The sequence below is a fragment of the Eschrichtius robustus genome, chromosome 1, assembly GCF_028021215.1.
Source record: "Eschrichtius robustus isolate mEscRob2 chromosome 1, mEscRob2.pri, whole genome shotgun sequence".
NCBI lineage: Eukaryota > Metazoa > Chordata > Mammalia > Artiodactyla > Eschrichtiidae > Eschrichtius > Eschrichtius robustus.
The window spans coordinates 67250375-67265661 of NC_090824.1; the positions used below are offsets into that span (position 1 = coordinate 67250375).

A 15287-nucleotide genomic window follows, 5' to 3' on the forward strand; every position below is an offset into this window, starting at 1 on the left:
TCTAGTTACCATTTGTCACCATACAAAATGTTTACACTATTATTGACTATATTCCCCATTCTGTACATTTCACCCCTGTGACTCATTTATTTTGTAACTGGAAGTTTTGTACCTCTTAGTCTCCCTCACCTATTTCATTCATTCCCCCATCTCCCAAGATGATTGATTAAAAAAATATGTACTTGTCATTATTAAAAACAATCTGGAATAGGTTACAACCTAATTTTTTACCATTTCAGTTTAAAATTTGATCAGAAGAGTAAGCGTATGGACTCTAATCAGGCAGTTAAAGGAGGATCTGTATATATGGAATATATCAACTTTAGCTATTATCTATCAGTATTGGCCTGTGTGCATTGTCTGTTCAGGAAATAAAAGGCAGGCAACAGATCAGTGAAGCCTTCAGAACAGAGGATAGCAGTTTTACTGGTAGAGCACTTTGTAAAAACCTGATTATTTTCTCTGTGAGATATTTCTTCCCAGTTTTATTGAGATATAATTGACGTGTATCATTGTATTAAAGTGTATAACATAATGATTTGATATATGTATCTGTAATATTAGACTGAGGACTTCACATTTTGCTTTTGAAGAAAGGCTACTTAGAATTTTGAAGAGGTGTGGTAAATATACATCTTTGGAGTTAGTGTCAATAATGGGACAAATATTGAGTAAACTTTTCAGCAGCAGAAATCCTTGAGGATCCATTTGTTTATTTATTTTTTAAATCACAATTTGATTGAGAGGAAAGTAGACATGGTTGGATAAAGGGGGAATTGTTCTAGGATGAGAATATTAAATAATCTAAAGATATAAATTCTTCCAAAGTTAATTTATAGAATGCAGTTTGAAAGAAAATAACTATAGAATTTGCTTTAGAACTTGACAGATCTTAAAGTTCTTCTGGAAGAATAAATAGGTGAGATTATTAAAGAAAAATCTGAATAGTGGCTAGTGTAAACTTTCAGTAATTAAATCTTTATGATAACTAGCCCAAGAGTTTATAAATCACTGGAGTAGACTAGCCCTCCAAACAGAAACAATTGTGTTTAGAAATTGAATGTATTATAGTGGTAAATTATATAATATATTAATATTTTATAATATATTAATATAATATATTAAATGGTATTAGAATATTTGCTTTGTGGTTTGATTAAAAATCAGCTTAGTCCTTTACATTGTGTATTTAAATAAATTTTAAATTTATTTAAAATAAATAAAAAAAATAAAACCTTCGGAAAACAAAAAGAAAATATTCTCGAAAGTTTATCAGAACTTGGTAGGAAGAATGACTTTTTTTTTTTTTTAAAAGTATTTATTTATGGCTGTGTTGGGTCTTTGTTTCTGTGCGAGGGCTTTCTCCAGTTGCGGCAAGTGGGGGCCACTCTTCATCGCGGTGCACGGGCCTCTCACTGTCGCGGCCTCTCTCGTTGCGAAGCACAGGCTCAGCAATTGTGGCTCATGGGTCCAGCCGCTCCGCGGCACGCGGGATCCTCCCAGACCAGGGCTCGAACCCGCGTCCCCTGCATTGGCAGGCAGACTCTCAACCACTGCGCCACCAGGGAAGCCCCAGGAAGAATGACTTTTAAAACTTGTTTGTGTTAGTCCTATCTGTCATTTAAAATATATTCTATGTAAAAAAACAAAACTGCATATCAGCAACAGTATTACCCATAACCATGAAAGTGACAGAAATATAAACTTGTAATCCAGATAAATCTGCCAGCAAATTGGTATTTGTTAGCAAGTATGACCAAGGGATACTAACTTTATTATGCAGAGAACACATACAAGTTTTTGGTCAAAGTATAAATGCCAATTTAAATAAATTAGCCAATGACATTATGGTACAGTGCTCAAGATGAAAAAGAAAACAACAGGGAAAAATGTATCCCCTTACTAGTAAAAAGCAAAACATTTAAAAGTAAAATTTCATGTCCTTTTCACCCATTAGACATTTAAGAAACTTTTTTTTTTACAAAAGTAACAAAATTTTAGTAAATTAGTACATCCATATCTACTGATAATTTAAGCTGTTAGCAGTCCTTTTGTCCCCTAGCTTTTTATTGAGGCATAACTGACATATAATATTGTAAGATTTTAAAAATGTACATCTTAGTGATTTGATATGTGTATACATTGTGAAAGGATTCCCCTCATTTAGTTAATCAGCATATCCATCACTTCACGTATTTATCTTTGTGTATGTGTGTACATGCGTGTTTGAGAGAGAACATTTAGTCTTAGCAAATTTTAATTATACAATACAGTTTTATCAACTATAGTCACCATTTTTTATATTAAATGCTCAAACCTCATTCATCTTATAGCTGAAAGTTTGTACCCTTTTACCAACCTCTCCTTAATTCCCCCAGCCCCAGCCACTGGCAGCCACTTTTCTACTGTTTCTATAAGTTTGACTTTTCTTTTTTTTTTAGATTCTCATTGAAGTGATATAAGGCAGTATTTGTCTTTCTCTGGCTTATTCACTTAGCATAATGCCCTTGAGGTCCATCCATGTTGTCACTTAACAGATTTTTAAAAAAATCAGTTTGCCAAGTATGGGTTCAGTATTGATGCACATTCAGTACGTACGAAAATATTTAGACTCTTGGATCCAAGAATCCCTCTACTGAAGAAATAAAACTGTTCATCAAAAATAATGCTATTTATAATAGAAAAGCCAGTTAAGCTGAATGCTTATGATTTATATAATAGTGTTAAGCAGGAAAATTTTACGTTATGAATATTATGCATAGTGTACTGGTTAAGAGATGAGTTTGAGTTGAGGCTCTAATTTATTAGCCCTGTGACCTTAGTCGAATTACCTTTCTTTGTCTCATTTTTTTTCATCTGTAAAACTGAGCTAATAAAACCTACTTCATAGGGGATTTGGTGGGTGGATTAAATGAGGTGTAAAGTTTTTAAAATATATACAGGTATTCCTGGCTCATTATGACTCAGCATGGTAGTGACAGATAGCCAGATAGGTAGACAACATATAACCATTCTTATGCTATTTTAATTGAAATAAATCATGATATAAAATTATTATTATACATAAATACTGATTTTGCAACCAAATATAAATTGCCGTTAACAAACACTGGAAGGAACTAATCCTGTTAGGGCAGTTTGCCCTCCATCTGCCTACTGTTTTCTCTAATGTACTTGTATTTTGTAATAAAACACGTTTTAAAATGAAAGAATACATGAAATTCACCTAGAGAGAGTTATGAAATACATCAAGACCACATTCTGTAGGAATACAGCTGTCAGATACCTCTCTTGGATTTCAATAGAGATTTTTTGCCTCTCCATCCTTCCTGTGGAGAAGTCACCTCAAGGGCAATGATATCTACAGCTTGGTGCACAGACTATTGTTAGATGCTCAGAAAACATGTGTTAAAAGCATTATTGACTTTTATGTAATAGACCAGTGTATTATAATTTAAATGTGTGTGGATATTTGTGTATTTTATTTTAAAAGAACAAATCGCTTATAAAATTGAGGTTAGTTTGTGTGACATTATTGAGTATCTTCTATGTTCTAAGTAAAGCAGTGGATAATAGAAGGGAAAGGAGTCATGCCAAGTTGTTAACAATGGGAATATTTAAGGGCATGGGATTACTAGGATCTCATTTATATGAGAATATCATTATAATGAACATGTCTTAAATTTGACAAAGGACAAAAATGCTTAATTTGAAATATGAGTTCCATATACACCATCAGGTGTTTTAAGTTAAGAGTTTTATATTTGGGGTTATAGATGCCATTTATTAGTAATTGTGTTACTTTTGATTTTCTAAAATTATCATGGCATGTTAGCAGTCATGCTGGTTAATATAAAATAGCACATGTAAGAAAATTACAAAAATAATTCGTTTTAATGAGCTCAATATATTAATAGTAGAAAAATGAAATTCCCTCAAAAAGTGAACATAAACCTAGTGCTAGTATTGTCTTAGTTTTTTGTATTCTTTTAAAGAAAATTTTTTTTATTGGAGTATAGTTGATTTACAGTGTTGTGTTAGTTTCTGCTGTACAGCAAAGTGAGTCAGTTGTAGATACACATATCCATTTTTTAAAATTCTGTTCCCATATAGGTCATTACAGAGTATTGAATAGAATTCCCTGTGCTATTCAGTAGGTTCTTATTAATTACATTCTTTTATTAAGTGTATATTTTAGCAGAGTATTTAAAACTTAAATTGGATATTTTGGTTTTCGTTAGTGTTGCATTTTGTTTTATTTTAGCTTCTTACCATGGCTAACTAAAATTCTTTTTTTTACTTTTCAAGGAAAGCAAGTCTTGCTCTGATTCGAAAAATGATTCATTTTTGCTCTGAAGCACTCTTGAAAGAAGTTTGTGATTCTGATGTTGGTCATAATCTGCCTACAGTACTAGTGGAAATCACTGCAACAGTTCTTGATCAAGAGGTCAGTTTATTATCTTTATTGAAACTCCTGTAGCTTTAATTCCCATTAGATAGTAGTCAGTAAAATAATTTAACTTGTGTCCTAATTTTATTAAATCATTTTGTCTGTACAAATGATTGCATTTGTCTACTCCACGCAGCTAAACTTATTTTTATCATTTTCCCTTAATTTCCTTTTTTTTCCCCCCAGGACGACGATGATGGCCACTTGCTGGCTTTGCAGATCATAAGGGACTTAGTAGATAAAGGTGGTGACATTTTTTTGGATCAGCTAGCCAGACTTGGTGTAATTAGCAAAGTGTCAACTTTGGCAGGTCCTTCCTCTGATGATGAGAATGAAGAGGAATCAAAACCAGAGAAAGTGAGTGGTCTTAATTGCAGTGGTATCTGTCAGGAATAGGGTTTCTTTTGAGGAAATGTAGTTCCAATTACCATGGGTTTTGACAAAATAATGGCAGTATGGAGTAGTATTATAATTTTTAAAAATTTGGTCACTTTTCTTTTAAAATATATCATTGGTGGGCTTCCCTGGTGGCGCAGTGGTTGAGAGTCTGCCTGCTAATGCAGGGGACACGGGTTCGAGCCCTGGTCGGGGAGGATCCCACATGCCGCGGAGCAGCAAAGCCCGTGAGCCACAACTGCTGAGCCTGCGCGTCTGGTGCCTGTGCTCCGCAGCAGGGGAGGCCGCGATAGTGAGGGGCCCGCGCACCGTGATGGGGAGTGGCCCCCACTTGCCACAACTAGAGAAAAAAAAAAGCCTTTGCACAGAAACAAAGACCCAACACAGCCATAAATAAATTAATTAATTAATTTTAAAAATAAATAAATAAATAAATAAAATAAAATATATCATTGGTAAAATTTAAAACTTGAAGAAAAGTTGCAAATAAAGACTATCAGAACATCCTCTATCCAAAATCACTAATTATTGACATTTTGCTCCATTTGCTTTATTACTTACAAAGACATACGTGTGCATGCACATTTAAAATATATTATTTGAGGGAATTCCCTGGCGGTCCAGTGGTTGGGACTCCGAGCTTTCACTGCCAAGGGCCCAGGTTTGATCCCTGGTTGGGGAACTAAGATCCCATAAGCCGCGTGGCATGGCCAAAATAATAATAATAATGATAATAATAATAATAAAATATATTATTTGAGAGAAGCTGGATACATAGTGCCCCTTTCTGTAAATTTATTTATTTATTTATTTTTTTGTTTTGGCCGCACCTCGTGGCATGCGGAACTTCCCTGAATAGGGATTGAACTCGTGCCCTCTGCAGTGGAAGCACGGAGTCTTAACCACTGGATCGCCAGGGAAGTCAGTGCCCCTTTTTATACCTAAAATCTTCACCAAAAAACCAGGACATTGTCTTATATAATCCTAATGTAGTTATTAAAATCAGGAAATTTAATATTTATAGAAAATGTTATCTAATCCAGAGACTGTATTCAAATTTGCCATTGCCCTAATAGCAATGCCCGCCTGCGGCCCACGCCACCCCCCCAGAATCCAGTCCAGGAGCACATTACATTTCGTTGTCATGTTGTTCCATTTCTCAGCCTTTCTTCTTTTTTTTTTTTTTTTTTTAAGATTCTGGATGATTTTAATTTATTTATTTTTATTTATTTATGGCTGTGTTGGGTCTTCGTTTCCGCGCAAGGGCTTTCTCTAGTTGTGGCAAGCGGGGGCCACTCTTCATCGTGGTGCGCGGGCCTCTCACTATCGCGGCCTCTCTTGTTGCGGAGCACAGGCTCCAGACGCGCAGGCTCAGTAATTGTGGCTCACGGGCCCAGTCGCTCCGCGGCATGTGGGATCTTCCCAGACCAGGGCTCGAACCCGTGTCCCCTGCATTGGCAGGCAGATTCTCAACCACTGCGCCACCAGGGAAGCCCTCTCAGCCTTTCTTTTTCTTTCATAGCCTTGACATGTTTTTGAAGAGGACAGACCACTTAATTTGGACAGTGACCCTCACGTTGTGTTTGTGCCATGTTTCTTCATAATTAGATTCAGGTTGTGTGTTTTTAAGCAGAAAGACTATAGAGGTGATGTTATGGCCTTCTCATGTGTAAAATGTGCCTTTTTAGAGGCACGTGATGTCTGTTTGCGCTCTTGCTGTTGAAGTTAACTTGGATCGGTTGTGTTTGTCTCTACCAGGTTTCTCTATTGTAAAGATACTTTTTCCCTTTTGTAATTAATAAGTAATTTGTGGGGAGATAATTTGAGACTATGCAAATATGCTGTTTCTCTTTAAACTTTTATCCACTAGTTTCAGTACCTATCGATAATTCTTGCCTTAGATTGCATATTTAAAAATATGCCTTATTTGTCTCTACCAATTGCCAGCAATGATTTAGTCCTACCATTTAGTGAATGCTTCCTACATATTAGTGACTGAGTATTAATAGTTTTGAGAGAATGGTAGAGTATGGATTGTAATTGCAGAATCCTGAGTGGTTGAGTGTATATGTGTGTTTCCTAAATTACTGGAGATTTAACAAAAAACAAAACAAGAAGTGATATCTGGGTTCATCCCCCTGGAATTCTTTCATTCAAGAAATAGGTTACAGATCCCAGCGGTCTTTGTAGAAGTTAACAAGCAAACATTTATATGAAAATGATAGGAACCTAGAATAGCCAAAGCATCCTTGAAAATGAACAAAGTTGAAGGACATACAGCAGCAGATTTCAAGTCTTATTATAAAGCTATAGTAAGCAAGAAAGTGTGGTAGTGGTGTAAAAATAGATTAATGACCCACACATATATGGTCAATTGTTCAAACAGTGCTAAGGTAATTCAGTCACAAAAGGATGGTCTCCTTAAAAATGATGCTTGAACAAGTGGATAACAAATGCAGAAATATGAACTCTTACCCCTTTTAACAAAAAAAAAGAAATCATGAACTGAAATGGATGGGCTAAAACTGTAAGGCTTCTAGAGGAAAAAGAAGAAAATCTTAGTGACCTTGAGCTTGACAGAGATTTCTTAGATAGGACATTAAAAGATTATATTATAAAAGAACAAAAAAAAATTGTTTTCATTAAAATTAAACCTTTGTTCTTCACACTACATTATTATTATTTTTTAATATATTTATTTATTTATTTGGCTGCACGGGGTCTTAGTTGCAGCACACGGGATCTTCATTGTAGCATGCAGGATCTTTTAGTTGCAGCATGCGAACTTTTCGTTGCGGCACGTGGGATCTAGTTCCCTGATCAGGGATCTAACCCGGGCCCACTGCATTGGCAGTGCAGTCTTAGCCACTGGACCACCAGGGAAGTCCCCAAAATACATTATCTGGAAATGAGAAGACAAGCCAGAAAATTCTTTGAGATTTTATTTGTCTGAAAATATCTCCTTCTTTTGTTTGTTTTTTGGCTGCACTGCCTGGCTTGTGGGATCTTAGTTCCCTGACCATAGATTGAACCCCTACCCCCTGCAGTGGAAGCGTGAAGTCCTAACCAGTGGACTGATTTTGGCCTTCATTTTTTTTTTTTCCTATTTTATAAATAAATAAATAAATAAATAAATAAATTTATCTATTTATGCCGTGTTGGGTCTTTGTTGCTGTGCGCGGGCTTTCTCTAGTTGCAGTGAGCGGCAGCTCCTCTTTGTTGTGGTGCGCAGGCTTCTCATTGCAGCGGCTTCCTTTGTTGAGGAGCACGGGCTCTAGGCGCACAGGCTCAGTAGTTGTGGTGCACGGGCTTAGTTGCTCAGTGGCACGTGGGATGTTCCTGGACCAAGGATCGAACCCGTGTCCCCTGCACTGGCAGGTGGATTCTTAACCACTGCACCACCCGGGAAGTCCCTTGGCCTTCATTTTCAATGGACATTTTCAGTTCCTGCAGGGACTCTTGGCTGATCATTTTCCAGCGCTTGAAAAGATATTTCATTGTCACCTGATGTGCATAGTCTCTACTGAGACGTTTTCTTCCTCTGGCTGCTTTTAAGACTTTATAACTTGTTTTTAGCAATTTGACTTTGATGTGCTTAGCTGTTTGGTTTGTGTGTGTGCATGCACATGTGGGTTTTCTGCCCCTGCTCAGGATTATTTAATTTTTTTTGGTCTGTGGGCTTACAGTTACATCACATTTGGAAAAATTTTGAACTGTTGGTATGATGATTTTCCACTCTGGCTGTTAGGAATGCAAATGTCTGACCACCCTGTGTGACCTCTGAATTGTTCACCTTACCATTTTCAAGTCATGCTTTGCCCTGCCTTATGGAACATCACCTGTACACAGATGGTCTGGTACTCAGTAGAGATGTCCTGGTGACCACTTTGCACATTTCTAGAGGTCTTCTGTGCTTGACTCCCTGATCCTGAACTCATCCACCACATATTCCATTTGCCTTAATCTCTTCAAACACAGATCTCCATTTCCTCAACTTTCACTGCTGGACTCTGTGTTCCCTCTTCTTAAGACCTTAGCCAGAAACTCTGTCTGAGCCTAAGGGGCTTACCTTATTTGTTTCTGTTTTCTGGGAGATCATGCAGTCCTGCGTTGCTTGTTGTCCAGTATTTGAAAACACTTTTTCATGTATTTTGTCTGGTTTTTTTAGTTGTTGACAGTGGATAGGCAAGTCTTGATCCTTATTAATCTATCATGGCCTGGAGCACAAGAACTTATGTTTAGGGAAATTTATAATCCATATTTTACAATCTTATTTTAGTGTTATAAGCTAAGTACTACTTCAGGGAAGAAGCATGTAAAAGATACATTTAGAACAATTTTAAGTATGATAAGTCTTTATAAAGTCTAAAAGTACTTTACCCATACATGCATGCGTGCACACACATGCCAAGATCATATATGTTAATGATGAATATTCTTAATATTAAATGTTGTCAACAAAATAAAAATTTTTTTGGATGCCGGGGTAGGCAAACAGTGTTTACAAGTTATTTTTCTTTTAAACACGCTATAGCTAACATTTTTATGGTTATAGGAATAATCCAGTATATTTGATTCACTTGGCTAAGGGTGGGAACTTATAAATTATATTGTTAAAACACATTTCTGGTGATTCTTTTGCACCCTAGGTTTGGATACCATTGATCTAGTGTAAACATTCATTTTTTACAAATAATCTGTTAGGCCAAGAGATATGGTGAGTTTATCAAGTCCTAGATAACTAGCTAATAGTGTGTAAACCTAATCCATTTGTCTTCTTTACCATTATACCTGGAAATGTTATAACTTAGGTTATTATGTGAATTTCTTAACTTTTTTTTAGGATGGACTTTTAAGATTATAGGTAATTAGTTGAATCAGAATATGTATTAAACTACAGGCAGCTGAATATTATATTCAGGATGTTTTAATTCTAAATTTGATTCATGGTCATGTTTTTATAAGTACTTATGAATATTTGGAATATAAGTTATTTCCCATGTTTCATTGAATAATTTTACACATTTAGGAAGATGAACCACAGGAAGATGCTAAAGAATTGCAGCAGGGTAAGCCATATCATTGGAGAGACTGGTCCATCATTAGGGGAAGGGACTGCTTATATATATGGAGTGATGCAGCAGCCTTGGAACTATCTAATGGCAGTAATGGATGGTTTAGATTTATCTTGGATGGAAAACTTGCCACCATGTATTCAAGTGGTAGTCCTGAAGGTGGATCGGATAGTTCAGGTAATATTTTGTTTCTGTTAAAATGTTTTACTAGTTTCTGTAATTTTGATAATTTGTTTTTCTGCTCATATTTTTGCTACCATTGTCATAGCAGTAGCACGTCCTTGATGATCATATGGCCATTTCTTTAATATTAACAGAGAAAAATGATTGTACCATGAAAGCATTTCATACTTTTTTATTGTATGAGACAAGGAATAGCATTGTATCAATATCTACTTTTACTGTCTCCATCCTTTAGGTAAAGGTGCCTCTTATCACGTAATGATGAATTGCACATGTGTAATGCTGTCTCAAATTATATCTTTTCCCAAAAGCCTTCTACTTTAAAAAATTATGGCTGCAGGATTGTTTTAATGCTTGAACCTAAATAATATCAAACCAGTGAGAGTATTTCAAGGAACAAAACTTTAATGAAAGTTTTTTAATAAAATTGATATTTCAATAGGTAGTTTCATTAAAAAAATGGAATATTTGAAAGGAATGAAGTTTTAAAACAAACATTTTGTCTTTATAGAAAGCAGAAGTGAATTCTTAGAGAAGTTACAAAGAGCTCGAGGCCAAGTAAAGCCATCTACTTCAAGTCAACCTATACTCTCAGCACCAGGACCCACTAAACTCACTGTAGGGAACTGGTCACTAACATGTTTGAAAGAAGGAGAAATTGCTATTCATAACTCAGATGGCCAGCAAGCAACGATATTGAAAGAAGATTTACCTGGTTTTGTGTTTGAATCTAATAGAGGAACCAAGCATTCATTTACTGCAGAAACTTCTCTGGGTAAGTATGTAGGTATGTCAGTTTAACAGATAAGAATAAATGAATATGTTAAATTGCAATAAAATATGTTCTGTGAAATACCTTTTTTTTTTTTTTTTGAAGGTTCAGAATTCGTGACTGGCTGGACTGGCAAAAGAGGCAGAAAACTAAAATCTAAGTTAGAAAAAACTAAGCAAAAGGTATTATTTATGGGATTTGCTTTGTTTTTTGTCTTTTAAACTGATGTAGCAAGGTTTCAGGGGTAGATTGTAGGCATTTAAAAAATTGAGCCATGTAACATAAGCTACCCTAATCTAATGTATTTTTAGTTTTCCTTTTTCTGTGCTCATTATCTTATTTTCCACAATATGTATACATTTACTTGTAGTTTTTATACATACACTAAACACCAACATTAAAATAGAAACAAAATTGAGACGAAGTATAAAATTTAAATTATTTTAAAATTATTTGAGTTATTAATGTCACAGAAACTTTAAACTCATGCTTTAATTATGATTAATGATAGTAGTATTTTTAGTGATGTAGTGAGATTGAAAATGCATTATTATAATTTACAGTCTCGATTTAATACTTTGTGATGAATCAATTTGAATTCCTGGTTCTAGATTCAGATAATTTGATACTTAGTTTAATGGCCATCTCAGATGAAATCACTGTTTCAAAAAGATACAGGAACAAATATGTTACTGACTCCAGGAGCAAATATGTTATTGACTCATATTACTAATTTTTAAATTCTATCCATTTATTATGCATTGGTTTTTTTCAAAAATAAAGCCATTATATTTCTTTCTTTCTTTTTTTTTTTAAATTGGGGTATAGTTGTTTTACAGTGTTATGTTAGTTTCTACTGTACAGTGAAGCGAAGCAGAGTTCCCTGTGCTATACAGCAGTTTCTTATTAGTTATGTTTTATACATATTAGTGTATATATATCAGTCCCAATCTCCCAGTTCATCCTACCCCACCCCACCCCGCTTCCCCCCCCTTGGTGTCCATACGTTTGTTTTCTACATCCATGTCTCTATATTATATTTCTTTCTTTAAAAAAATATTTATTTATTTATTTACTCATTCATTCATTCATTCGGCTGTGCCGGGTCTTAGTTGTGGCACTCGGGATCTTCATTGCTGTATGCGGGTTCTTGGTTGTGGCATGCTGGATCTTCAGTTGCAGCATGCAGGATCCTCAGTTGCAGCATGTGGGCTCTTTAGATGAGGCATGCGAACTCTTAGTTGTGGCAAACGAACTGTTAGTTGTGGCAGGCGAACTCTTAGTCACAGCATGCGAACTCTTAGTCGCAGCATGTGGGATCTAGTTCCCTGACCACGGTTCGAACCCAGGCCCCCTGCATTGGGAGGGCAGAGTGTTAACCATTGGACCACCAGAGAAGTCCCAAGCCATTATATTTCCATCTTTATTATATCAATTGTTCTTGAATTTTTTAATTTTTGAAAGAAAATAAAATCTCATAGTTAGATTCAGTATCTTCTGATGACACATTTTTATTTTATCTATAATAATGATATAGTTTTTTCATATAGTATGTGAAGAATGCTTTTGGGTGATTGGGATGGGGGGTACTTGTGTTGCTTTGGCCATAGGAATAGTCATAAGGGGTTTTATTTGGAGCACTATATTATATAATATATATATTCATTCATGTCTTCATTTCCAGTTGTAAATTTGCTAGGCTATCCCAAAGATATTCCACATTTCCACATGCTAGACCTGGGAAAGAAAATTGCTTGCTTGCTTGCTTGCTTTCTCTTTCTCTCTCTCTCTTTCTTTAATTTATAAATATATATTGGGCTTCCCTGGTGGTGCAGTGGTTGAGAATCTGCCTGCCAGTGCAGGGGACATGGGTTCGAGCCCTGCTCTGGGAAGATCCCACATGCCGCGGAGCAACTAGGCCCGTGAGCCACAACTACTGAGCCTGCGCGTCTGGAGCTTGTGCTCCGCAAGAAGAGAGGTCGCGATAGTAAGAGGCCCGTGCACCGCGATGAAGAGTGGCCCCTGCTTGCCGCAACTGGAGAAAGCCCTTGCACAGAAACAAAGACCCAACACAGCCAAAAATAAATAAATAAAAAATAAATAAAAAAAATATATTACCTCTATAGCTATATATATTATTCCATGATTGCTTCTGTGTTTTTCAAAAAAGAGTGTGAAGCCAGAGGTTTTTTTCCAATTCAGGATATCTTAAGGGCATTTGAGGAAGAAATATCTCAATTGAAGGTAGCCATTAGATGGTAAAAGGAATTTGAACTAAATACAGTTTTCATTTTCATGATAGTTATGTTCTGTAAAATTGCCATGAATACTGAACCATTGCTTCTTGGAGAAATACAGGTTTAGGTTCCTGTGAGGCTCTGGTCACATTTTTAAAGTTTTTGCTGCGCTGTGCTTGCCGAAAAATGACTGTGAAAAGTGCTGCAAGTATTGATTTGTGGATTACAAATGAATTTTAGTGACTAGTTGATTTCACAAATATTAAATTCTCAAATAATGAGGCTCAGCTGTAATTCTTTATAAAGCTACCGGTCAGCTTTCTCAGGAGTTTTTTGGAATAACTGATGTTGTATTAACCAACAAATCTGGATTAACTCACAGGGAACTGAACTTTTACAGTACAAAAGAAAAGTAAATCAAGGAGGATATAGTCTCAGTCCTGTAGTTTCATTTTCTTAAAAAAATTTGATTATTGATTCAGATCCTTGAAATCAGTAGTAAATCAGTGATCATGTGGCTATTCTTTTGCGTATGAAAGCAGTATATATCAACATATAGTAATTTTAGGTAAAAATAATTTTAACTATTAGTTTTAACCTGTTTTTATTTCTTAATATTGTTTATAAAGGAATAGTTTCTTCAGTGTTGTCTGATATCTAGAACTTACTTATCTTTTAATTCTGAAAGGCACACTAAAATAGAATGGGAAGGTACTATTAATTCATTTGGGGAGTGAAATTTTTTCTGTTAACATTAGAGCTATGCTTGTGTTTAAATGAAATCACATAAATCTTAAATTTACATTATTTAAGCATATATTTTAAAGAATGTTACGTACTAAATTTCATCAGACCCAAGCCATGGACATGTGTGGGTTGCTCTCTCAAACAACATTAATTGAACTTAAATGAGAGGTAATTAGTCCCCAAACTGATAATACAGTCTTTCTTCCTCTTGATGAAATATATAAATACATGAGCATCCTAGATACTTTGTGTGAATAATATAAATAGAAAAAAGACATAATAACCTAAAGTACATCCCAGAATGTTAAAAGGTTCAACTTCAGTTGATGGAATTATAAATGGCTTAATTTTCTTTATTTCTTTCCTTTTCCTTCTTTTTTCCTTCTTTCTTTCTATCTTTTTTTTTTGGCTTATTTGTATTTTCTAATTGGTTCACCATAAAACAGGTTACTTTTATTAAAAAGAGCAAAGTTACCTTTTTATAGGTTTAATTTGATTTAAATGAAATAAGCTCCTATTTGGTATATGAATACAAAGTTTAAAAATTAAAATTATAAGTTCTTTGATTTGACATTGCTAAAATCTGCTAGAGTAGTTTTTCAACCACTTGAACTTCTTGATGTATATGAATAGAAGTAGTAACATTTTTTGGAACTTGATACTGGCACAAACATCTTAATTCTAAAGGTTGCATGTATATATTTAAAAGCAAGATTTGCTAAAATTATTAATTGTAATAAAAATTCACATTTACTATTTTTATTTTGGTAGGTACGAACTATGGCTCGAGATTTATATGATGACCACTTTAAAGCTGTTGAAAGCATGCCTCGTGGAGTAGTGGTAACACTCAGAAACATAGCAACTCAGTTAGAGTCATCTTGGGAACTTCATACAAATAGACAAGTACGTTAGCCTCTAGATTTTATGACACACAGTGATCTTGGTTTAGTTTTTTCCCTTTATCCTTTATATTCTGGGTATTGATTAGGGGGTCAGCAAATTATCACCCATGGGCTAAATTTTGTATGGTTTTGTGAGGTAAGAAGGGTTCTTACATTTCTAAATGGTTGAACATAAATCAAAAGTAAGAACAATATTTCATGATACCTGAAAATTATATGCATGTGTAAAGTCAGTGTCCATAGTAGTGTTATTGCTCACAGCCATGCTCATTTATTTACATATTGTCCGTGACTGCTTTAGTGGCTACAATGGCAGACTTAAACAGATGTGACCAAGATATGTGATGTGGCCTGTGAAGCCTAAAATATTTACAGTCGGCCCTTTACAAAAGAGTTTACCAGGCCTGGTAGAGATAATTTGCATTAATAATTTGAATTTCTTAATCTAATTTAGTATCTAATTTATTTTCATGGTAATTGATGCTCTGATAAATTAAGTATGTTAATTAAGACCTGTTTGTT

The 15287-nt window shown here is 35.0% G+C and overlaps 1 protein-coding gene across 4 annotated transcripts in view; it reads left to right on the plus strand.

Annotated features, from left to right (window-relative positions):
• HECTD1 (HECT domain E3 ubiquitin protein ligase 1) overlaps positions 1-15287 on the plus strand; it is a 91071-nt gene that overhangs the window by 40639 nt on the left and 35145 nt on the right. For all 4 annotated transcript variants that reach the window (XM_068546443.1, XM_068546451.1, XM_068546460.1 and 1 more), the window contains exons 11-16: positions 4309-4447; positions 4637-4807; positions 9876-10098; positions 10616-10879; positions 10982-11058; positions 14632-14766. In XM_068546443.1, coding sequence (XP_068402544.1) covers positions 4309-4447; positions 4637-4807; positions 9876-10098; positions 10616-10879; positions 10982-11058; positions 14632-14766 — 1009 coding nt within the window. The remainder of the gene's footprint in view (positions 1-4308; positions 4448-4636; positions 4808-9875; positions 10099-10615; positions 10880-10981; positions 11059-14631; positions 14767-15287) is intronic.